This window comes from Acanthochromis polyacanthus, chromosome 1 (genome assembly GCF_021347895.1).
Source record: "Acanthochromis polyacanthus isolate Apoly-LR-REF ecotype Palm Island chromosome 1, KAUST_Apoly_ChrSc, whole genome shotgun sequence".
In the NCBI taxonomy this organism is placed as follows: Eukaryota; Metazoa; Chordata; class Actinopteri; family Pomacentridae; genus Acanthochromis; species Acanthochromis polyacanthus.
This window is the reverse complement of record NC_067113.1, coordinates 60,349,302-60,374,691: the sequence shown is the minus strand read 5'-3', so window position 1 is coordinate 60,374,691 and position 25,390 is coordinate 60,349,302. Positions and strand designations below refer to the sequence as shown.

The 25,390-nt window shown below is 40.4% G+C and overlaps 2 protein-coding genes across 4 annotated transcripts in view; both read left to right on the top strand.

Moving 5' to 3' along the window:
- nap1l1 (nucleosome assembly protein 1-like 1) overlaps positions 1 to 13,793 on the top strand; it is a 30,338-nt gene extending 16,545 nt beyond the window's left edge. For 2 of the 3 annotated variants that reach the window (XM_022210731.2, XM_022210730.2), the window contains exons 8-15: positions 35 to 106; positions 199 to 338; positions 784 to 929; positions 1,046 to 1,065; positions 2,850 to 2,972; positions 3,279 to 3,311; positions 4,525 to 4,575; positions 11,937 to 13,793. In XM_022210731.2, coding sequence (XP_022066423.2) covers positions 35 to 106; positions 199 to 338; positions 784 to 929; positions 1,046 to 1,065; positions 2,850 to 2,972; positions 3,279 to 3,311; positions 4,525 to 4,575; positions 11,937 to 12,029 — 678 coding nt within the window. In that variant the 3' untranslated portion in view covers positions 12,030 to 13,793. Of the gene's footprint in view, positions 1 to 34; positions 107 to 198; positions 339 to 783; positions 930 to 1,045; positions 1,066 to 2,849; positions 2,973 to 3,278; positions 3,312 to 4,524; positions 4,576 to 8,189; positions 8,227 to 11,936 lie in introns of all 3 variants that reach the window. The other variant, XM_022210732.2, reaches the window with a different exon arrangement.
- An 866-nt stretch (positions 13,794 to 14,659) lies between these two features.
- phlda1 (pleckstrin homology-like domain, family A, member 1) lies at positions 14,660 to 19,343 on the top strand. The gene is made up of 2 exons (XM_022210734.2): positions 14,660 to 15,360; positions 16,966 to 19,343. The coding sequence occupies exon 1, from the start codon at positions 14,857 to 14,859 to the stop codon at positions 15,319 to 15,321; it is 465 nt and encodes a 154-aa protein (XP_022066426.1). The 5' UTR covers positions 14,660 to 14,856; the 3' UTR covers positions 15,322 to 15,360; positions 16,966 to 19,343.
- Positions 19,344 to 25,390: the final 6,047 nt, after the last annotated feature.

The following is a 25,390-nucleotide window of genomic DNA, read 5'->3' as shown; positions in this document are numbered from 1 at the left end:
TTAATATATGTGTGCTGTTTCTTTTCCCTCTCAGGAACACGATGAACCCATCCTTAAACATTTACAAGATATTAAAGTCAAATTCTCAGATCCAGGACAGCCAATGGTGAGTCTGCGTCATGCTCATTTTGAAGGCTAACTACTCGTCTGATCACTCAGGACGGTCTTTTAATTGCACTCTCTTGCGGCGTTCACCAGAGCTTCACATTAGAGTTCCACTTTGAGCCCAACGACTTCTTCACAAACACAGTGTTGACGAAAACCTACAAGATGAGGTCAGAGCCCGACGAGAACGACCCCTTCTCCTTCGACGGACCAGAGATCATTTGCTGCACAGGGTGAGGGCGGCCACTCATTTTACTACCTTTGTTGTAAGGTGAAAGCGTGTTGTGGTATTGCCACTTTGTTTCTGCAAAGACAGTTAGCAGTTTTCTTTTTCCAGTCGATCCAAATTCATCTCATTTGAAGTCATGGTGCCAACATTCATAGTAGCGTTTATAATCTCAGCTTCATTTTGCTTCCCGTCTTATTTAATAAATTATGGATGGAAAGATTATAGATTCTATAAACACTTTGTATTATAAACGGTCCCTCCTCTGTGACCATCATAGTCTGTACCAGACATTTTCCCTCCAGTATTTCCATTATCTTTGCTCTCTGAATCGTCAACAGTGACCTCACTAGTTAGATTCCTAGAATAAATCCAAAAATGCCATTTGCACTTGACATTTAAAGTGCTGCCTCCTGACCTTGCTTCGTGCCGCTCCTCATGTTTCACAACAGTTGCACGATTGACTGGACGAAGGGCAAGAACGTCACGTTGAAAACGATCAAGAAGAAACAGAAGCACAAGGGCCGCGGCACAGTCAGGACGGTCACCAAAACGGTCCCCAATGACTCCTTCTTCAACTTCTTCACCCCGCCAGAGGGTAAGGATGACAGGGCAGAAATATTAGCAATAATAATAGGCAGGCGTTGGTTTAGTTTTTGTTTAGTACTTGAAACATGCATAAATTGATGTTGTTCCTCTTTTCTTTGTTCACAGTTCCAGAAAATGGAGAGTTGGTAAGTTGGTGTACTTTTTTTCTCGGTTATTTACTCAGTTGATCATGTTAGTAAAGTAGAACATGTTTTATTGTAAACCTTGTAACTTGGAAACCCCGGAAAATTTGCATGTGCAGATATTGGATTAACCAGATCTGTGTGAATATGGAAATCTGTGCCACAGTCACATTAACCAGTGTGGCTAATCATGTCTGTTTGGCTGTCTCCTACACTTAATGTTTACTGGAATAGTCTGTTAGGCAACAGTCAGGTCTTTATTGAGTTTGTAAATGAGGTTGGATAAAGTCAGTTTCTGATTTTGCGTTCCAATTCCTGTGGTTAGATTTTCTGCAACGGTGAAATCCTGCTTTTACATCAGTGAATGAGTGCTAATCTAATATAATATAATATAATACAGTGTATTATTGTAGAACAATCACAGAAGACGTCTTTCTGCATTGGGTTTTTGTTACTTTTAATACAACAGAACATTTTACTTTAATATTTTGAATGAGAGGCTTTTACAGTGTGTTATTAGTACTTTTACTTAAGTAAGAGATCTGAGTACTTTAATCTGTCAAACTATAGCCTAATAATTCAATTTATTAATGCTTTTATCCAGTGAGGTTACACAGCTACAGTCTAACGCAGATCATCTTTACGGTGGTGACACAAGCTAGTGGGTCTGTTTTGAAGCCAGTCTGTCCTGGTGTGCGAGAAGAAGCAGCATGTTGTAGAACAGTTTTGCTATAATGGCAGTGAAGTTGTTTTATTCAGCTGTAATGTGATTTGATGAGCAGAGTTGCTTCTGAAAGTTTGTGTGTTTTTGTTGTCACAGAAAAGAAAAATTCCCTGTTTATGTCATGGTCAAAAACCTGAGCAACATGCAGTAATAACCACAGGAACAGGTGTCTGGTTTCTGGTTACCTTCAGCTATTTTACTGTTACAGTAGTGGAGCAGCATTTGCTAAATTAAGGTGATTGTTCCAACACAGTCACACAGTTTGTGCTGTTCACTGGATAATCAAACAACTCGGCAACCTTGAGTATAATAACTGAATAATTCTACTCTTACAAGTTTAGACAAATGCATCCGGTAACAAGTTGTGCAGGCATTGAACTTACATGACTAACGGTGCAGACAGATAGTTGTCGATATGCTGTAGCTGTTTGCAGTACGCTGTTTATAAACCAGCACATATGGATTTGTTTAGGAATGTATAAGTGGACGCAAATTTTATCTTTCGTAAGGATTCCTTTAAGTTCATTATTATGGAGCTGGTTCAGAGTTCAAAACTGTTTCTAAAGCCCAACCGTGAGCTTAAACTAAGTTTAGCATGTGGCTAATTTATTTTCACATACAGCCATCACGTATTTTTTTAATTCAGCTGCATTTAGCCCGTCTTAAAGGCAATCATTAGTGACTGATATACAAAGCAGGCTGAAGGTTTTTGATGAACTCCCTTCTTCCTTCCATCTGTGCTGATTTTCTCTTTAATCTGGGGGCGGTAGGAGGAATATTAAACGCTGTCTGAAATGTTACTCTGTTTTGTTTGTGTTGTCTTGCATTGTAGTAAAAACCAGGAATCCAACCAAAGGAGAACTCTCTCTATTGAAATGCTTGTAGGAATATTGAGAAAACGGATTCATAAATAATATCAATTGGCTGTTAACCCACCTCCCAGTATGCAAGGTTTGCCAAGAGTTGTTGCATTGAACTGCTGAATCTGAATCCGCTGTGGTTCCTTTGTATAAAAAAGGTAGGAAACGTGTGAACTGACTGATGCTGGCTGCTCTGTTTTCAGGATGAGGACTCGGAGGCGGTTCTGGCTGCCGACTTTGAAATCGGCCACTTCATCCGTGAGCGCATCGTACCTCGGGCTGTGCTCTACTTCACAGGAGAGGCCATAGAGGATGACGACGATGATGTGAGTACCGGCGTCTAGTATCACGTTTGGATAAAACTCTCCACCATTGTGCAAGTTTCACTGTTCTGCTTTACTGTTAGTATGTTTTGGTTTCATCAGAGCGTCAGTTGTCAGGGAGAACAATGAGGCTTGGTGTCTCTTAAGCTGTCATAAGTTAGAAGGAATGATATGGTAATAAGATGGCAGAATGTTTGTCTACTAATGCAGGCTGGATAGAAATGAGGGTTTTAACTGGGGATAAAAAATGAATTTGGGGGAAAAACTCAAATGTTTTTGTTGCTAATTCTTTTTTTCTCTTTTTAACAGTACGATGAAGAGGGTGAAGAGGCCGATGATGAGGTAAAACATTTATGGTCACAATAGGGCTGCAGCTATGGATTATTTTATGAATCAAGTATTCTGTCGATTTGATCTGGCGATTAATCAAATTCCACACTTTGCATGCGCGTTACAGCATCAAAAGTGGAAGTGAGCGTGCTGTGCAACAGAAATAAATGTCCTGGAGGAGCACGAGTGGACATCTGCAGTGTATTGTACATTTATAGTATAGTACAGGGGTATTGAACTAAAACTAAAGCTGTGGGAGCCTACATGTATGTAGTTGTTGATGCAGAAATCACACAAATATGTTTTTATGTTTAGTCAGTTTAAACTGCTGCTGCTGCAGCTGATGGAACACGCATAAGAAAACTGATCAGTTTATTAGTGTCTATTACAGAGAATGTTCAGTCAGTAACTTTAGTTTCATTTTGATTTGGCCACAAGTTAAAGTGATTTCCTTCATTATGAGGCAGTGTCAGACCTACATGCACTTCAAGATCATGTTTGAATAGATGAAGTCTGATTGTTTTATTGTGCAGCTGTTGTTAGAAATAATCAGCTGCACTGATCAGTAAAATAGAGACATTACACATGTTTAACAGTGTTCTACCAGCATTCCTGACTTACATTAGTAAAATAATCACTAAATTTTTATTTTCCTCATTGTTTTCCATTAAAACAACGTTTTTGCGATCGGTTCATTTTGTGGAAAACGAGTCGAATGATGGTTAAACGCTCCTGTTTGTGTGACGACTTTGAAGCAGAAAGTTGAAAACCTCCTTCGTACCTGTTCACGCTGACTGAGGGTTTAGTTTTTGTCGACTCACACAAAGAAAGTCTGTTAAACTGCCTTCATAGTTCAGTCCTCTGATCTGATAAACGCCGTAAACACTTGAAAAGCTGCAACGGTTAAACGAGAAGCGTCCCGTCAAATTTAAAATCCTCTTCTGATTTATTGATTATAGGTCCAGACTGGGTTCCTCCAGTTAGTGACCTGGGGTCTACTAGTGGAATAAATGAAGCCTCGATTCAGAGACTTTTGCCTCAAGGAATTTTAGCAATCAAATTACTGGAATAACTCCTAGAATCATTTCAGCTCTTGGTCACAATACTGTAGAATATTGAGGAAATGGCTCCGACCAAAAAGATGCCTGGTTTTTAGTGTTAAAATAGACTGTGGTTCTGTTGAGGAAGTCCAGTAGACTGAAGTTTGCCTGTGCTGTGTGTTCAGGAAGGTGAAGAGGAGGCTGACGAGGAGAACGACCCCGACTATGATCCCAAGGTGAGTCACCCCTCCTCACACCCACACCCTCCCTCTGAAGATCTCTGGTGTCCTGAGAAAGACCTTACTCAGCAGTTCTCAACTTTGTTGGCTCAGGATGCTCTTACTGGAGGCCATGGATAGCTGCAGTGATCTCTCTGAACTTTCCACAGTTCATGAGTCAATTTGAGTGTTACTACAGCAAGCCTTTTTTTTTTTTTTTTTTTTTTTTTTTTTTGCACTCCACCTCTGTGTCCTCTGGGTGTCCTGAGCTGCAGGTAGAGAACTGCTGTCCTTAATGACTTAGATTTCAACATACAGAATACATACTGTCAAATGCATCTCATTTTACACCAGCTTTTGGTTTGCTTCAGCTTTTATTTTGTTGTTGTGACCGTGATTTGGCTTCAAGATTAAGATGGAGAACACATCCAGTGGATATTTCTTCTCTTTTCGCTGCTGACTTTTCAGCAGTCTGAGTCTGAATGCTGCATGCTGTTACTAAAACCTTAACTCAAAGTAATGCACAGATCCAGTATGCCTGATGCAAACTAAATGAAATGATGTGCACCTGAAGTCCTCATGCTTATCAGTAGAAATACGTATGTCCACTTTAGTTGTCAAGGGAGCGCTGTCAAAATGTACAAGTTGTTACCAAGGATGCACTCATTTAGTGCTAGTATTTATTGGCTAGTGATAAAATTCAGTTGGTGTTCTGATACTGGAATTTCAGCTGACGATTACCTGTGATAATCTAAAGCATGGCAGCCTGCCCGACCTTTCTGTTTGTTACTGTTTGCACAAGAGCTCAGCTCCTCACAGCAGTCAGAGCAGAGGCTGCTGCAGAGAGAATCTTCCACTATTATACCCCATTTTTTTAAGCTATCTGCTCATTAGCTGGTCGTGCAGCAAAATCAGCCAGTAACAGACGGTGTGAGCTATTGGGCAAACACTAGTAGGAAAAAAGGGAACACTGGCTTGCAAAACTGCAGCATATTCACCTCTGTACCCACAGTGAGTGATCAGCCACACAAAGCTTGTTCTGCTATTCGTGTATTTATACATAAACACTGCTAACTGCAGGTTAAGCCTGATTAGCTGCGTATCTGAAAATGAGCTGAATTTTTCTAAACCTGGAGACCAAGCCGCCCCTCCTCCCTCAGGCAGCTGTATCAGTCCAGCAGAGTGTGACCATCAGCAGCAGCAGAGGGAGGAGGACGGATGCTGCCACAGGGCTGTTATTCTAATGGACTCTGTAGCCTTTACATGCACGTCAATGAGGAAGGAGGATCAATAATAGAAGGTCTGGTGGTATTCTACAGTTTAACCCACTGAACCGGACTTTTTTTTTTTTTTGTGTCCTGTTGCTTTTTTTTTTTTTTTAACTTACTTTGGGCTCATTTGTCAGTGCAATATGTAATCTTGTTGCTCTATGGAAACGGAACAGCCATAAATTCAAGAAGAGAGGAATGCCTTTTGTGCAGTAGAACACAATTTTGCTATGAATGCAAAAAGGACAAAGGCAGAGTTGGATTTCTTTGAGGATCGAAAAATCCTGAAATCAATTGCAGGCGTTACTAATACTTAGATTTTTAAATTCTTTCTATACTTGTCTCCTGTGTTTTCTGTCTAATCACAGTCTGCAGTTAAGTTGAGGAGTCCTTCAGTTTAGTGACTGATGTGTAGTTCAGGGACTGTTGGAAAATTGTAGATCTAAGGAATCTTTCTGGTTTTACAGTTCTGGCTTTAATAAATGATGGAATTTGGAAGTTATTTTTTAAGATAACATGACTATCAAAACTGCAGGTGGATTTTTTTGCTTTACGGGCTACAAAACTAAATTATTATTTGTAGGGATGATGAGGGCTTTCTCAAAACTGGCTTCATTAGGAGAAATCCCCTTTCATGAGATGAATAATTCTCGTTATCTTATTGGCCGCCACAAACCAGCATCAGTTATTGTTATCGACTCTGAAATTCCATATCGGTGCATCTCTGGTTGTTCTGTTGAATGGAAGGACACACACAATGAAGTGCCAACCTGCTGAGGTTTAGTGTAATCCCACTGAGACAAACAAATAACAGGTCCTCTCCTGCAGGGCTCTATTTATTCACTGAGATTTTCTGCCTCACTACCTTCCTGATGGAGGTAATGTAGCTGAAAAACTGTGGACAAACAATGTACTGAAGAAAAGCTCTGCTGGCTCCAAAGAGTCGCAAGCCCCAAAACGACACAAATCTGTAGATAAATAGTCTTAGCGTGTATGTTTAGTAGTTGTGCAGTTTGTGTGCATGATGTTTAGGATTTCCACAGTGCACATGCGTGGGTTGAGCTGAATTTGGCCTGAGTTTAGTGACTTTTTTAGAAAATAGAACCAGTCTGAAGCAGCTTACAAGTCTGACACTACACCATGTCCAGGGTTTCTGCAGGTCATTTAAAAGCATTAATAGTCATTAAGTTGATTTTTGCGGAAATCAAGGCTTTAAATGGCATTAAAAATCACTAAATTTGATTCTCAGTGGCATTAAAAATTCTTTCTGCAGTTGTCAAGAAAATATTTGACAGTATTAATATAAAAATATATAATTATAGACGGTGGTTCGTCATGTCTTTAACCCTCGTGTCGTCCTGCGGGTCAAATTGACCAGTTTTAAAGTTTGAAAGTGAAACTTCTGATGTCCACATTTTCAACATTTTTGGGAAATCTTTGAACATTTTTTGGTGGGGAATAAAAAAGAAATGCTTAAAGTGTTATTACAAAAATCAACCAAAATCCACAGTTTATCGCTGGATTTTGCTTGATTTTTTTTTTGTGTGTGTGTGAATGTTCTTAAATATTAGAAGCTTTACTAATATATATGCAGTCACTTAAGATATTTTTAGGATTCTTTCGGAAGATTTTTACTCATTGTTTTTGAAAATATTTACAACAATTTCCTTGCCAAAATTTATTTTTTTTTTAATAGAACTTTTTTTAGGGAAACTTTTAAGGAGTTATTGAAATTTGCTTCCTAAAGGTTTTGAAAATTTTCAGAAATTTGGGGGGGGGGGGGTTTATTTATTTTTTTGTTGAATTTTTGGATTTTTTTCAAACAACAAAATGTATTTTTTTGTTGCCCGTAAATTAAAACAGGATGGTCAAAGTGGCCGGCGGTGTTTCCCAGCTTTCCTCCACCTGGATCAGGTGGAGGAAAGCTGGGAAACGGGGAAACGCAAAAATGGCTTAAAACGTGGATTTCAGAGAATGACCCGTGGATCATCAGGGGTGGTTTCAGGATTCAGTAATAGTGAAATGTAAGGACAGTTTTCATATAAAAATCATCTTTTACAAAAAACCCCCAAAACAAACCCATGTAATTTGTTGGGTTCACGGTCGTAGCATTAAAATTTTTACAGTTTAGCATTAAAATGGCATTTATAAGCATTACATTTGACTGTTTGATTTCTGCAGAAACCCTGATGTAAAACAAGCCTGACCTCTGCTGCTTCTCTGCTCAACAAAAAACGTCTTTGACATTCTGTATTCTGCTAGTTTTTGCTTTTTTGTTTTTTTTCCTCCTATTCATTAATGTTTTTCATCTCCAGTCACTTTTGGCATCTTTTGTCAGCTACTCTTTAAATTTTTCCTCACTAGGTTTAAGTGGTGACAGTAGAAAAATAACCCTATCCTGGTAGGTACAGCTTGTGAATTGTCAGCTTACTACCATCACACCCTCCACCCTTCACCCCGCTCTTTCAGTTTGAGTTTTTGGCTTTCCTTTTCCTCTTGTTCTTTTCCATCCTTCATTCATCTCTCTGCACTCCCTGACCCCACACATCAGCTCCTCCTCCGCCGCCGTGCTGCAACCTCCTGATCTACTAACTCACTGGTTTGTCGTTGGTTTTTTAAAAGTTTAACCCATACCGCGCTCTGCATTTGCACTTGTATCATTTCTGTATGTTGAAGCTAGTCCAGCCTCCCTGTTTTTGTTTTTTCTTTTGTGTTTTTGTGCTCGCCATGTTGAACTCCACAACCACAGGCTAGTTTTTGAGTTTGTCAGAGTGAGGATGTGTCTTTCATAAATCCTTTTCTTTGTTTATCAGTGTTATAATTCCCATTTAAATGTCATTGGTCTGTTTGTCTGTGGTTTTATCTTCCTTCCTTGTTCACATTGAGTTCTATTCAGCTACATTTTCCTCTATAGAGCTGCTTTAATGCTAGGATAATAACTTTGGAGGGCTGTTCTCTTTTGAAACCGATGTTTGGCAGATTCCCAAAATGTAAGAAATGCCAACAAAATGCATTATCTCTAAGGGCACCGTCACTGTCAGCAATAAAAGCTTGTTTTCTGTAGTTTTCATTAGAAACTCGATTGCTTGCAGCAGCAGATTAAAAAAAACAAGAAAGGAATCAAATGTGTCTCTCAACAGATGCTACAATCTCATCTGCAGTAGGAGGAGAGATATAACAGCGTGTAAAAGCCTGTCACAAAAAAGAGCATTATTTTTGGAATCTGGACACTTGAAACGACTTCATTACAAGCCAAATGTATTGTACAATGGCGAAAATGACCTTACACTGAAATTGTCAGAGTGGCATCAGGCCATAAAGAGCAGCTGCAGTGTGCCGTCTCCTCTAGAAGTGTCTGTGTGCCGCAAGGACACCCTTCCCCCAAGTACGACGGGAGCTTTATTATCTTTCTGTGCACTTTCTATGCCTTATTTACCCAAGTGTTTCCATTGTGTTTAGCAGCTAATTGATTTGAGATCAGCGGCCTTTAAAGTGTTTCCATTTCTCATCCTGTGGTGGTAACACAAAACAAGCTCTTTTGGCACATCTGCATGGACAAAAGCTCTCTTCTCAAGAATGTTTTTGTCATTTCTACTCCAAGATCCCGTTTTCTATAACCTTAAAACATTTTAGTCATTAACCAGTGGAGGTTATGTCGCCTGGTTTTCAAAGGCATTGAGCCACTCTTCAGTTATCAGATATTGATCATCTTTAAGCAACATCAAAGAGATGATGGTGATTTAGAAACGCTGTGCCTAGTGTATCCACCAAAGGGCTTATATAGTGGGATTTTCTCTCAAATGTCAATGTTGGTATATATATATATATATATATATATATATATATATATATAGGCATTAAACTCCAGTATTTATCTAGATTTATTACAAGTTCTTGCTCACTTTATAAATCCAACAATAAGCCATTTTCCACTGCAGGAACATGCAAGTTGTTTGAATTGTCACCCAAACTTTAAGTATGGATCTACCCCTGTAAAACCTCTTGTAGGGCATTTTCAGGGGAGAAAAAGTACCTAATCCAGGGTACATTCTTGTGAGCAGCATTGGAAAAACTGCTGTGTGCTGCTCAAAACTGATGGGCTAAATTTAGAGAAGACGAAGAGAAGAAATTCTGATTGGTTGAGTTCAGAAAGGACAAGTGCCATCTTTTGTCTGCCCTCTCCATGTCCTTGTCTGGTAGCAGTCTTCATCTCTCCAACGTTGCCATCTGTACCATGTAATTCCCCGAAAAGAAAAGCTTAAATCTCCACTGTTCTCTTTCCTACGTGCTGTAGTTCCATCCAGTAACTGCTATCTGTTGTTTTGACGCACTGGGAGGAAATGTTGTGGTCTGATGCTACACTGCAGTGGAAACAGAAACGCTGGAAGGGCCAACTAGAGGGTTGTTCCTGTAAATTTTGATTTCACTTCCCACCTGCTCCTGCAGTGGAAAGGCTTCTAATATTTTTTCGACGTCCTCCAACAAGCAAAATTAGGTTCCATTAGGCCGTCAAAGATTTAAAGCCTTGACTTCAATTTGGTTTCTTCCAGGAAAAAAAAAACAAACTTTGACCGTGTTATGCAGGTTGTTCCGGTCCAGGAGGAGTTAAAAATACCAGTAGAAGTTATTTACTGAAGGGTGATATGGAAAAATGGGTGATGGTCAGTGTGTCTACATGCATACTAGTGTTCTGTTGCATTTATCATATTTAGATTTACATGGAACATATTCGTTACAGGATCCAAGGTCCTGGTTAGCTGTGTACAGTTCAATTTTAAACATCTCAGCCACTGTGGCAGAAGACATTGAGAATCCTGGATGAGGTTTATTGGACTAACCAGGCTAAGGTCTTGGATAGTAGTGTGCATGTAAACATAGGTGTTAAATTGTAGTCTTTCTGGTACCAAAGAGCGCAAAAACTTCATGATGGAAATGGTGATTTATGTATTTTTTGACTGCTGAAAGGAATAGGCTGATATTGTATTATTAAGTTCTATAGGAAGATTGGTGCACAGCGAGGTATTAAAGCTAATGTACAATACATTTTTGAAAATGTGTCCCTTGTAATAGACTCACTTAATAGTGACAAATAAAAGATTAATTGTTGAACATTAACATCCCTACTGCAGACTCAATCAGGCTCGTGCTAAGCCGACCTGATCCTGACTCTTTCTTAATGTTCTGCTCAGTCGTATGAGTGTAAAATCAATCTTCTCTAACTCTGCTGGAAAGTCAACATATTTCCCAAAATGTCAAATGATTCCTGTAGCACTCATTTTAAAACGGCCACATCATTAGTTTCCTAATGACTCGCTGGCCTGGAGTGTATTTATATCAGTACATCAGTCTTGTCTGTTTGTTACTACTTAAATCTATAAAACAAAGAGTATTTTTAATAGTTTATTTACACTGTCGTTCAAAAGTTTGGGGTCACCCAGACACTTTCATGTTTTCCATGAAACTCGTGTACTAGCATAACTGCACAAGGGTTTTCTAATCATCAGTGAGCCTTTCAACACCATTAGCTAACACAATGTAGCATTAGAACACAGGAGTGATGGTTGCTGGAAATGTTCCTCTGTACTCCTATGGAGATATTCCATTAAAAATCAGCTGTTTCCAGCTGGAATACTCATTTACCACATTAACAACGTCTAGACTGTATTTCTGATTAACTTAATGTCATCTTCACTGGAAAAAACTGCTTTTCTTAAAAAAAAAAAAAGGACATTTCTAAATGACCCCAAACGTTTGAACAGTATTGTATATTTTCCTATTTAACCCAACCCTTCCACCCACAGTATCTCCCTTAGCTTTGTTGTCATGGCCCCCAACACTTTTGCAATCCCTGCCTTTCCAAAGATGCTCCAACAAACCACAGCCGTCACAGCGTGTCTGATCTGAATGTGTCCCAGTCACCCCGTCCATATCTGTCACTTCTGTCATGTGTTCAAAGTAGCTGAGATGAAAGAACCTGTTACTTCAAGTCTGTAGCTGCTTGTTGAATGTGTTGGGTCTTGGAGTGGCTTGGCTGTGTGTGGATCAGATTTTTAGTGTGACTGTACGAGTGATTTCTGTCCTAACGGCCCACGGTCCTGTGATTTCTTGCAGAAGGATGCAGCCCCCCAGCTGAGTGCAAGCAGCAGTGAAGCCTGGCCTGGCTGCCTTGAGGATCAACTGCACTGTAACAGCTTCTCAAATTAAAAAAAAAAATGGAAAAAAAATCAAACAAAAAGAAAAAAACGATTAAAAAATATAGTTACTTACCGCCTTATAATGTTTTGTATTTTTCTTGGTAGAGAATTTGAAGAAAAAAGGTTTCAAGATTTTTGTTACAAAAACTCATGGTAATATACTGGGAGCTGTGTGGCTCAATATACATAGTATTTTACTAGACCTGTTTTTCCTTCTCTTCCTCCTTCTCTGTACAATAGATAGACTACAGGAAATATCTCCCTCAACAGCATGAACTTGTTTCTTCACTGCTACAATAGTTTGGGTTCTTGTGAAGTCTTTTGTTGTATTTGCTCTTAGACAACAGCTGTGGTTTAGACTGCATCGCGGCAACGTCAATTCATACACTCCCCCTTCCCTCTGCTTCCTCTTCCTCCTACCAAAGTTCCAGGTTGGTCAGTTCTGGTTGTCCCAGATGATTTATTCTTTTTTTTTTTTGAATTCTTAGCGGGGCCTTTAGCACTTGAAAAGCACTGTAGCATTTCCAGCTCTAGAGACAGAGGACAGATGGGTGACCTGCAGCTGGGTGTCCTTCCAGTTTATCTAATCTCGCTGAGGGTGGGAGGTTTTGGCCGCTTGTGCTCGACTGCTTTCCACTCTCGATACATTCCAGTACGCAGACCGGCTGGCACCATCGGGAACCTCTCTCAACCGGTCTGTCGTCCTCCAACTGGACAGACCGTTAGACCTGATCAGAAGTGAAGTCTGCGTCAACTTCTTCGCTCCCAGGGCTTGGCACAGCCCGGTCGAGTCTCTTGAACATTCCAGAGAATTCTTTAGATGATGATGAGGAGGAGGAGGAGGAAGTGAGGCAGTTTGGCAGGACGGCCAGTTCGGGACACCCAGCCCCAATAAACTTGTGCTTCAGGCTCCTCGTAGGCTCGCAGTGGCGTGGCTGTCGTCTTTTCTGTAGCACTTTGTACTAGTGTGTGGTGTACCAGTGGCGTCCTGTCATCGGTTAGCTGAGCATTCCTTGTGAGCAGCTCACCCCCCCACCTCTGTCTGAAGGGCCGCGGGAGGCGCTGCTGTAAACCCGCTCTGTGGAGAGTTCAACTTGTGCTGTCTGGTTTTCCAGCGCATTACTTTTCCAACCGGTGGAGGCACACTTTGCCTTTTCAGAGAGGCTTTGTAGGAATGGCGTGAGCAGATGTAGCACAGTGGATGACGAGGAAAAGTGTCCGTCTACATGTCAGGTTCACAAAAAATAAACCCTTCCTCTTGTGTCGCCAATTCATGTCTAGTCAGGTGACTCACACGGACCTCAGCCCAGCCCCTGAGGTCTCTGTTCATTTTAATCACTGTGAAAGAAAACGGGGAAGCGTGATAAGGCCATGATGTTGGCCAATGACCCACTGCACTCCCCGCCCCAGCCCTCCTTCCTTTTGTTACCCAGAAGGCCACAGAAAAGCATGTCAGAGCAATACTTATAGTCAGGAGGGGAACCAAGAACAAACCGTAGCCTGCCTCCCTCTCAGTCCATTCTTAATGCCTTTTTCAGTTGTGAAAACAGCCAAGTGTTGGTTGTGTCGGGCAGCATTATGTCCACTGTGGAGAGCCAGGGTACTTCTCATTCTGCAGGGAGTATTCAGATCATGTTCATTGGGGAAGAACGTGACTGGGTTTCTGTAGGGTCCTTCAGAGCAGCTGTTGTCAAGGCAAAATGCTATGCTACAAAAATACTAATGTACTCAATAACTGTACGTGTATGTTCATGAATAAATTGGTTAAACATGACTGTGACGGTTGACTTCATTTGTTTCCATCAAATTTGCATCTGACATGGACTGTTCAAAGATTCTCTTCCAGTCACCTCTACTAAAGCGCTGAACGTTTCTGTGAACACATCAGGATCTTAAAGCCATTACAAGCTGACCACTGAGTACGGACTCGCACTTTGGACAATAACTTCTCAGTCAGCAGAGGGTGCTGTTGTGTAACATTTGAAACTCTGACATTCTGTGGGGAATATGGTTTGTAATGGCAATTGGACATGACCACATTAAACACCACACAACCACCATAAGGGCCATTAGATGAAGAGGGGAGAGGGAGGTCATTATGATACAAATTAAAAATAAAAATGCTTCCAAGCAGTAAGATCACAAGTGGTTGATGGAAAGCATTAAACCTGTCTCACATTGTTTCATGTGGACCATTAGTAGGAGTCTGTGGGTAAACTGGAAGAAAGTTCTCCTGTTTTCTCCAAACTGTCACTAAATCTTGATTGTCAAATTTATAAATTGGGATGAACCACAATAACACACACATGACGTACATATATAAGTTTAAATTAGATTTTAGAGGCTATATATGACCTATGTGATGCTAGAAATGAGACTTGAACAGCTCAAAATGCTTTCAGAAAGTGTGTATGAATATTCTAAACTATCAGCAGTACAAATGAGAGCAGCTCCTCTGCTGCTTTGGGTCCTGGTGTGTAAAGTCTCCAAATGATTTTAATGTACTTTGAAACGCTAAACTCAACATAATGAAGCTGCTGTCAGACTTCCAAACTGCTTATTATCATTAGCTGTCATTGTCTCAGGAGGCTGGATGCCACTGAGGGGGGCGGTGCACCTCCAGACCCCTCCCGCCCTCATTCCCCCCTCACACACTGTGGCCACAAACCAGACAGACAGGCAGCCAGCCTCCTCAAAACAACCAGCAGCTCCGCTCCGCACCGCCGCCTCACAAGCATCCCATGCCTCCACCTGCTCCAGGATAAACAGACGTCCAGCCGCCCGACAGTCCGTGCAGTCAGCCCAGCAGCCAGGAAGGTGGAAGTCTGCAGGTGAAGATGCTGGAAAACGGGAGGAAGGTGTTCAAGGAGGGTCTGCTGGAGAAGCGGAGCGACGGGCTGCTGCAGCTCTGGAAGAAGAAGCACTGCGTCCTGACCGAGGACGGCGTGCTGCTGCTGCCGCCCAAGCAGCACGACCACCCGCAGCACCACCAGCAGCAGCACGGCGGCGGAGGGGACACGGGCAAAGTCAAGGAGCTGCACTTCGCCAACATGAAGACGGTGGACTGCGTGGAGCGGAAGGGCAAGTACGTCTACTTCACGGTGGTCATGACGGAGGGGAAGGAGATCGACTTCAGGTGTCCGCAGGACGAGGGCTGGAACGCGGAGATCACCTTGCAGATGGTCCAGTACAAGAACCGGCAGGCGATCCTGGCCGTCAAGTCCACCCGGCAAAAGCAGCAGCTGCTGGTGGTGCAGATGCCCGGACAGAAGACCGTCCGCAGCTCTCCGAACGTAGCGTGACCTGCGGCGAGTCCCGCGGACACTGGTTCGCCATTAGCGGTAAGACAGCTAAAGAGAAAGACGGGGGCTCCCCAGGTCCGGGGACCACCTGGGGATCCCCTTACAAATTAAGGACCATTTTTTTTGTTACCTTTTTGTATTATTTCCTGGATATTTGTGCCATGAGTGAGGACGTCTGTTGTCATCGTAGCTTACAGTCCTCCTTCACTGATCAAACGCCGAACCAGTGTTCTTCCAGGAGACAGTCGCACAAAATGTGGATTTATTTTGGCGTAAAGAAAAGTTTGAGAGCTTCTGCTGTAGGCCATATACGTCCCCCTCTTTGGAGGTGAAACCCTCAGCAGGAAAATGTGCTGGATATACATTCCCCGGCAGGTTTGATATTTCATACAAGGAGGTCTTCTCCATACCCAAAACATTACGCACAGTTATAAGTAGAATGGAATTACGCACGGCGCGTAATTACTTCCATAAATGCTGAAAAGGTGCGCATTTGATTTGGCATTTTTGAAATTGGGAGTTAAAAGCTGCATAAGCGCTGAACCTGAGTAAAGATTCTGTCATAAAACTTTAATAGAAAAGCAAATGAAATAGATATCACACGCCTACCATATCCAAATTAAGCGTAAAGACGCACGGATAATGCGTAAAAATCAAACTCGGTCAGGTGAATCCCTCCTGCATGTGTGTGTGCGCGCATGAGTTGACTTCCAAATGTGCACTCTCACCTGAAGTGTAGCGCAGCCTCAGCTATAAGAGCCTCACCAGAGTCAGAGTGTGCAGCTTTGACAGTCCATCCAGACCCTGAGTAAAGTTGTGCTTAGTGAAACAAGCTGCTGTGGTGTTTGGCTGAACAACAGATTTCTGTGGCACATTTGCTGCCACGCTGAGGTCTCAACCCAGCATGGCATGAACCAAACAAAGAAGTCATATTTGATTTATTTAGTCACGGTGATAAATAGTAGGCATGAGTCACCAGACATGGAAGAATTAAGAGGCGTTTAAGTGCCAGTACCGTTCTTGTACGGTGCTCTCAAAGGCTTCGGTGTGAACCCCACCATTAAAACAATAAGAATATTTATTGTTATTTTAAGAACCACTCTCTCTTCAGTCTAATGAATGAATTTAGGCATTTAGATAATTCAATTAATCTACCTTTTTAAATATTAGAAAGGTATTTGCCCTTCAGATCAGGGCTCATATTATTGTGTGCTGTTGAGGACACTTAGATCAATATTTTAGTGACAATTTGGTGATTTTAGCACCTTTGCACTGATTCCAATGACTAAATAAAAACACAAAGAATTCAGTATTTCCCCACCAGAGTTTTTAGTTCTTGGAGGAACTTTATTTTCGGTGTTTGACCAGAATGTTCTCTCTTGACCTCTGCATTTCTAAAATCCTGGCTACAGCCCTGCAGCACTAATCCTCCCTCCTTTTTCTTAAAGAAAAGCAATTTAAATGCAGCCTCACTGAAGTGTTCCATTTTTTAGGAGTGATTTGAGGTCCATGGCTATATCCAGACTGTTAAAATGAGCAGCCTCAGGTCCCATTCTGCCCATGTTCCACGTGACTTTAGATTTCCTCTGTGTCCTGTGTCCGCCTCAGTCAGTCTGCAGTCTGTCTCGTTGATTGCGTCCGCAGGTTAATTGGACACTGAGCTGGAGGATGAGTGCGAACCCGGGCTGCATCTCCCCCTGTCGCTTCCCCATTGAGCTCCATTCTCCAGGAGGACCCCTCTTCCATGTAATGGTTTCCACAGACCAGCGCCCCGGCCCTTTTCAATACAGAGACTTCTTTCACAAAAGACTGATGGACAAAAAGCATGTGAGAAAACAACTGTATTCTACCGTGCGATGGGTTTATCCCTTATTTATTAGATGTGTATATATATTTTCTATAAAAAAATGTTATGTTGTTGATGAATGTTTGGTTGTTGTTAGACTGGAACAGGAGGTCTGAGGTCCGTCGCCTGCTAGTCCGTTGGAGATGAGATCACATATAGTTATCTTAGAGTGGTTGAAGTAGGTTAGTCGGTAAAATGTGTCATTTCCCATGATTTCATTTTTCAACTGAACCAAAGACTCATTTCATTACATTGCTCTCTCCTGTGCAGCGTTACACCTCTCAGTACTAAAATCTGTAGATACTGTATATGATGAGATACCTGCTCCCCATATACACACTTTGTTTTAAGTGCTTGATTTGTTAAAAGCTACAGTATATCTTAGTATTTACATTGTGTGCATCAATCATGTTCCATCGTTTTATTTGACTGCATACTAAGGTTATCTCTTGCTTTCTTGTGAGTCTTAAATCGGAGGAGGATACTAGCTTAGTACCCTCAGTTTGTTTTCAGTGGTTACAGAGAAGAGCTTAGTCATACTAAGAAGACCATGTGCACACTGAAGTCTTTTTTTGTCATACTTCAGAGGCTGAGCTGCTTTAAAGACAGTTTGACTGGTTGCAGTAAAACTTTCCCAGCAAAGTAACATTAGTCTGAAACCCAGAAGAAAAAATCAAAGGAAACCTAAAAATAAAGTGGAAATTTAGACATATTTCTTTTTGAGAAAACTCTGCTTTAGCTTAACATAAACACCCGCTATCATAGCTGACTAGCTGTGACCATTTGTAGTTTCCGCAGATTTTCTATACCGAATACTGTGTGCTTTGAATATTTCTGTCCCGTTAACAACTAAGCCACAGCGCCCTTCATAATTATTGGCACCCCTGGTTAAGATGTTTTGATCTTTACTCTGATTTACTGTATCTACTGTACTCGGATCTTTAGCTTCTAATAAATTCATTTTTTTTTCTAAATAATGTAGGACCACAATGGAAAAAAAGAGGAAAATCCAACCTTTAATCCAAGTGCATTTATTCAGTGGGGGGGAAAAAAATCACACATTAAGAAATAATTCTTTTACATCAAATCATGTCTGCCACCATTATTAGCACCACTGATGTTATACTTTGTACAACCCTCTTTTGCCAACAAAACAGCACCTAATCTTCTAAAATGCATTTTTCAACAATTTTCAGTGTGAGAGTATGCTTCTGCAATAAAAATTGAATTTATTTTAAGACTTTCAGCACTTCTTAACCAGGGGAGCCAATAATTATGGAGGGCGCTGTAGCTAGCTTGCTGAAAGACAGTTAGCGAACTACCAAGTCAGTTACTACAGAGTGCTACTGAGACAAGCATTTTGCAAACTAATGTGCGGGCAACACATGGCAGCAAACTCAAAGGCTGATTGAAAAATTTAGGCACTTGGGAATATCAACGCTTTCCTCAAATGCTGTGAAAGTATGAAGTGCAACTCTATACAATTAACGTGACAACTAAATGAATTTACCATTCACCAAAAAATTGACTTCTATAGCTTCCACTATTTCTGGAAACACGCCACAACTCTTGAACTTTGAGTTTTCTGAAGATTTCTACCTACAAGGTTATTAAGGCTCCATATTTCTGTCTCTGCAGCAGCTCTGCCTCTGAGACCTGTTCACAAACCTCTATCAATCATTTGTACTGCGCATTGAAGGCATGAAATACTTTCCACGAGGAAGCAAACAGACTAAACAATCTTTCTGAAGGTGGTGATACGCAGAACAACACTTAGAGGAAAGTGTCAGGTGGCAGGCTCAGAAATTCCCCCCCGTTGTTGTTTTTTTTTTTTTATGATGGAGGGATGTCTTGCTGTCAAGAAACCTCTCCCTGTGGCTCGTGTTGTTTCCTGTTTGCTGGGAGTGTTTCCACAGCTTCCCCCTCTCGCCAGAGTATCACCGCCGGCCTGACACATGCCTCGGTGCTGCTGTCATCTCCCACACAGGGTTGGAGCCGTGCCCTTTATCTAATGCGACTGGTGTGATGCTTCTCCGACATGCCTTCCCGTTGCCATCATTTCACACACAGTTATAGCTGTGCCCTTTGTAGCCACTGTCCAATTTCTTATTTCAACGTGAGATCTATTTTCATACCTCGAAAAGATACATTCCATTAAAAAAAACAATCAAAAAGAGCACAGTGTGTGGTGTGTTTCTTCAGCAGATTAATGCCGGGGCCCCTAAAGGGTCAGCGGGGTCGCTTAAATGACCTGCTTAACTAGCTGCTGCCCTGTCGGGTCTCCAGCCTTTCGTGCTTTACAACCGCTGAACCTCTCACCCCGTGTTTCCTGGTCTAAAAGTAGAAACCACAGAGAGAATTGGGTTTCACTGCCAGTTGTCGCCGCTCAGATAATCTGCCAGCATGTAATGTCAAAAGCACACGTGGCTCCGGCTACTCTCCTGTCTAGAGCCGGGCTAATTCAATTAAACTCAGCGCGCATGACGGCATCCTTTCCGACACATGAAGGATTCGCTGCTGCAGCAGAACAACACTGCTGACTATTCAAATCTTGATTTTAGATTCACCTGCTACCCTTTTCCTTGAATTCTTGTTTTCTGTACTTCAGGAAAATAGCCAATAGAGGTGCAGTCAGGGTCCAGACTGGAAATACCTATGCTCAAAAGGCTGGGGTCACCAAGGCAATTTCATGTTTTCCATGAAAACTCACACTTCTACTCATATGCTAACATAATTGCACAAGGGTTTTGTGATTGTCAATTAGCCTTTCAATATCATTAGCTAACACAATGTAGCATTAGAACACAGGAGTGGTGGTTAAAGATCAGCCGTTTCCAAACTAGAGTGGTAATTTAGAACATTATCAATGTCTAGACTGGATTTCTGATTAATGTTATCGTCACTGAAAAAACTGCTTTTCTTTCAAAAAAAAGGACATTTCTAAGTGACCCCAAACTTTTGAACAGTAGAGTATTATTGAGCAGATTCAGCGGTGACAAAGATGGATCATTTTTATAATGCATTCCAAGTTTTTGTTAACACAATCTTATGATTTGCTAATGTAGGCAACACTGTCATGTTAAAGTTAATAAGGACTCATATACTGTATAATGTGTATACATATATGTATATATATGAAACCCTAGGTGGAAAATCTGAAATTGGTCTTTTATAATTTTGAATAAAGCTCCTTAAATCATTGCAATTTAAAATACATCAGACAAGTATGCTTAAGATTCTTCAGTGAAAAGTGTCTTTGTTCTGCTTATACAGCCGCCCAGTTGACACATTACATCATGTCTATCGATTCTTTAATTTTGAAGTTCTGAGTCAGTCTTTCATTGTTCAGCCATTTGTTTCCAGAGTTCTTTAAAGTAGATTTCATCCCTTCCTAGTGTTAAGATTCTGTGCAGGAACTTCTACTAAATCCACCCTTAAAAGTCATGCACACTGTAACTAGCAAACACAGGTACAAACAAATTCTTTATTTACATTAAAAAAAGAGATCCATTTTATACCGTCTGTATACTTTTTAGTGACAATAATACAGGTGGAGTCCTATAAAATCAGTGCAACATTTTCTGTTTTGGTTAGAATCCCTTGACTGTATATGAGGGGTGGTTCTGCAGATAAAATGAATCTGTATGGGAACAACTGCTGTAGAGAAATGTTTTGCAGAAAAATTCTTCCAGAAAAACACTAGTTACTGGGCCAATATATAATTGAGGGACTTGGCCCACGGGATATGTCTTGCATACATTTTTATTAAAGGTAAAAAAAAACAAACTCATGTTTTTTATGCTCATTATGATCATGTTTTTACAAATTCCATAATTATTTATTATTGAAACACTTAATAAAAAATGACTGGATATCACTAAAATATCAACTAAATAACCGTCCAAATTTAATAAAAACCACCTTCAAATTAGCTAAACAATAATAAAATGAGTTTCTTCAAAAATTGTTTTGTGTTATTTTTATTAACCCACGTGTTGTCCTTACCAAAAAATGTTGTTGCTTTGTCTGAAAAAAGTCCAAAAATTAAAAACATGTCCCCAAATTTATAAAAAATTGCAAAATCTTCAGGAAGAAAATTCCTAAATAGTTTCCCTCAAAAGTTTTATTTTTTTTAAAATAAAAAATCCCTAAATTTGACAGCAAAATTCACTGCGTTTTGGTTGATTTTTTTTCTGAATGTTCTTAAACATTTTTTTTAATTTGTTGTTTTCCACCAAAAAATGTTCAAAAATTTCCTAAACAAATTTTGAAAATGTGGAAGTTTTCACTGTGAAAATATTTTTTTCCCCCACATTTTAAAAAATTTAAAACGGGTCAATTTGCCCCACAGGACGACAGGAGGGTTAAGTTGAGATAATCATGACAGATATTTCTTCTTTGGCAATAAATCAAATTTTAGATGGAAAATAGCAAACTGTATCTGTGTCTGAGTAACCACTTTCAACTAAGTTGTCCGTTACAAAAACACCTCTCCACATGATGTCATTTCCTCCTGAAGAAAAGACTGGCAAGACTCCAAGACGTTCTTCGTTATTTAATATAAAGTAGTGAGTCAAGTGAAGATTTATCGCCTGTCAACAGGTTTACTACAATATCTTTATAAATAACTTTCAGTTTTAATTTTTCTCAATTGCATACAATGGCAGAGCTTCCGTGGTGGCATGGAAGGGCAGTGGCCCCGAGAGTGCCTGTATAACCAGAGTGGCGACAACTGGGGATTTGATGCCATTTTGTTTCCATTCACTCAATATGGGATGTGCAGCGCGAGGTGCACATTCACGAAAACTAGCCATTTGTGGATTGCTTACTGATTTCAAGACATGTTTTGGACAAAATATTTTACTGGCTTGTTTTGTCTGGATGTCCAAGGTTGGATTATGGCCATTTTCATCTGTGACTAGTTATGAGGATTCAAAGGTGAGTTTTGCTGTTTACGTTATTTGTTGGACAAATGTCTTCATATTACCCGCTGTGGTAATCACATCTGAAAGTGGTTTATACCGGTGGATTCATGAGAATCTAAGCTTTCCATGGGTGTATAATGTTTCTATCATTGAGTTTGCAGCTTCGGTCAATTTAGCAAAATACGTTTGCACATATTTCATGCATCTCCATGCATGAAAATGGTCAGTCAAAAATAACCACAACTGCCGAAAATCACATCAAACTTTTCTATTTGTCATTCACCCATACATCATAACATGAGACTAACCTGGCACAAAAACAATGATGAAGTCGATTTCCATCCCACTCTCTGGACTTTATTTTCCCATAGTTTCCTTCTTTCTGGATCACTGGGAAATCTAAACATGTGGGATCCCTTCTCTGACCGATTTGTGCACCCAAAGGCACAACAGCCCGTCATTTTTCAGGTATTTGGGGAGCGAGAAAAGACCTAGAATTACACTCTGCGGTGTACACAACGTTAAAAGGAAAACCCAGTGTTCATGAATTGGAAACAAAATGGCGCCTATACATCACGTGACCAAAATTTTTTGGACCCGTCATGTCGCCACTCTGGTTATACAGGCACTCTAGTGGCCCCCACTGTGATCAGACTGGCCACCCCGTGTGCCCCCCAAAATTTTCGTTGAAAATTTACATTACTGATAATCCAATTTCCGACGCTCCTGAATGCAACTTAGTTGTCCGACTGCACCTAAATGCACCAATGACGTTAGTTTGATCTTTTGATTGTATTTGTTTGGATTTGAAGAAGCTTTGAAGATGTTTCTTGATGTCGGAGGAGAAGACTTTGTACCTTTGCGGTAAGAAGACTGTGGCCGTTTCTCAGTACGTAACTGTCCGTACTTGGGTTCTCACCGGTTCTCACATGCTTGTGAAACGTCATCATGGAGACTGCATCGGACCAGACTAATGTGCATAGATATGAATCAGTAGATAAAAATATATCTATGGCTGCAGCTTTCAGTGAACAGGAGGATTTTATTAGAGGAAGACAGACACAGTCACACAGAGAAACATTAGAGCTCACACTGAAACGGAGCTACAGCTCTGTGTCCTGGACAGGATTTATTTTAAAAGCTATGTGTGACAGTAACCTCATTAGCACTTCCGCTAGGTCAGCTAACTTCCGGTCACTCCATGGATGTTATTGTCGGTTATGTAGCCAGAATATGGATTAATTTTTCATTTGGGCTTAGCAAAGATGAGAACAAAAATATTGTTGCGCTGTGGACTTTTTGATGCTTTGTGATCCTACGAGCGTGGGTGGAAAGTATTTCGCACAACAAGGAATCTTGGTTTGCAGCCTTTACTGAACGTCAGCATGGAATACAAGCTTCAACAACACTTTTCGGTCGGGTTGAGGTCTCTGGCTCGGGCACAGACAGCGAGTTAGCATGTCCATGCAGTGTAAGCCATGAGTACCGTTCAACATCCAACCATCAACTGATACACTCATAAGAGGGTCTCTCCTTTTATCTCTGTGCACGCTCCCGTGAGTCTGGATAACCAATCAGCAGGCTTTACTCAGCAACACATACACAAAACTGTCATAGAACCTAAAACATTAACCACTAACTCTGTCCGACAATATTCAGAGCCAGTGGAGCAGCTAGCTAACGATTATTACAATTTGATTTACATTTTCAAAGTCGCATTCAAATCAAATCACGGTTTTTATTTTGTCAGAGAAACCTGGAAACGTTGTTAATCAGTAATTCTGCTAACTTGACTGAACGGGGGCTGCAGTTCCCGTTATTTAAACATCAGTATGATGTATAAATGCAGATGGATTTCATATATTTCACTATGCAGACATTTTTATTCATGCCCAGTCTATTTTATAGACATAAACATATTTGATAGAAATATTAGAAATGAATTTCTGTTTCCTCATAATAATTTAGTTAATGGATTAAATGTTCATCAGTGATTCATCTTTAGTGTGAAACTTTTACTTTGCAGATGTATATATATATATATATATATATATATATACATATTAAATGTAGGTCATTTTAAGGTAAGACAATAAAGGATGGTTTTCTTAGGTAAATGAATTTGATGTTTAATTGAATGAAATCTTTCAGTCAATGTTGTGTTTCTTTCAATTTAATTAATTTTTAATTAATACAGCTCACTCAGTTACATTTTATATTATTAAGAATTCTTATTCAGTTTAACACGAGATGAGGTATCAGTTCATTGAGCATTTCAGAGCCAGTTTTTTCTTTTCAATTATCTGTATTTAAAGTGACATTATTAAAATATAATTGCAGTGAAACAGAAGCAACATAAGAAATGACCAAATATGCAAATAAAGTGCAGCTATAATAAAAATGATCTATCAGTTAGAACATGGTGAAAGTTCAGCTAAAGTTAAGTTAGCGAAACTACGGATAGGAAACATTTCCTTTTACTTCCAGAAAAATAAAAGCCTCATATTTGTTATTTATTAAAACATCACTAAAAGCAACACTTCCAGTTTGTTTTAGTTTGTTGGTATTTATCGGTGGAGCAGCAGCTCATTTTCCACATACAGTTTTACTGTCCGTTGTCTTGTTTTTATCAGTTTTCAGTTCAGTAATTCAGTCCTTCAGCTGATTGGACCAACAGACACTGAAGTACTAATAAAATAATAAATGATAATTTACTGATTGGTGCCGGTTGTAATGAACTTCATGTTCAACTTTAGGGTCAGATATAATGTGAGCAGTGAACCCCAGGAGTTGGTGGAGTTTATATGTGTGTGTTGACCAGAGAATAGAGTTAGCATCCAGTGAATATTAGCTTTAACGTGAATTAGCGATGCTAACCGAGCTAGCTGACCAGTCCTGATTAGCAGCAAAATGACTTCTTTCTGATCACATCTGTTCTGCTGCTCACATTCTTCACCTTTATAGTCCACTTTTAAAAGTTCAGCAGACAGGTGCTTTGCTTTGGAGTGTGACGATGTCGTCGGTGATGTGGAGACTGAAGTTTCCGTTTCACCCACAGCGTGCTTTAGGGCACCCGGGTCGGACTGATGTTTGAAATACTGACCGACAGCTCAGATTTAACTGTCTGCAGTTCCGTTTTGATGGATGTTAAATTTTCATTCAAAGCTGCCAGGAGCTGGGTCTTTAAAATAACCGTCGTCTCGTTACAGAGTGAAAGTAGTAGTTCCGCCTTAAGGTCAGAGATTGCAGCATCTGAGGGCTTCTTCAAAAGAAGATGTAGTTAATGAAGGCGTTCTGG

Coding starts and splice junctions, on each gene's coding strand:
- phlda1 (XM_022210734.2), top strand. CDS start 14,857: ATGCTGGAAAACGGGAGGAAGGTGTTCAAGGAGGGTCTGCTGGAGAAG.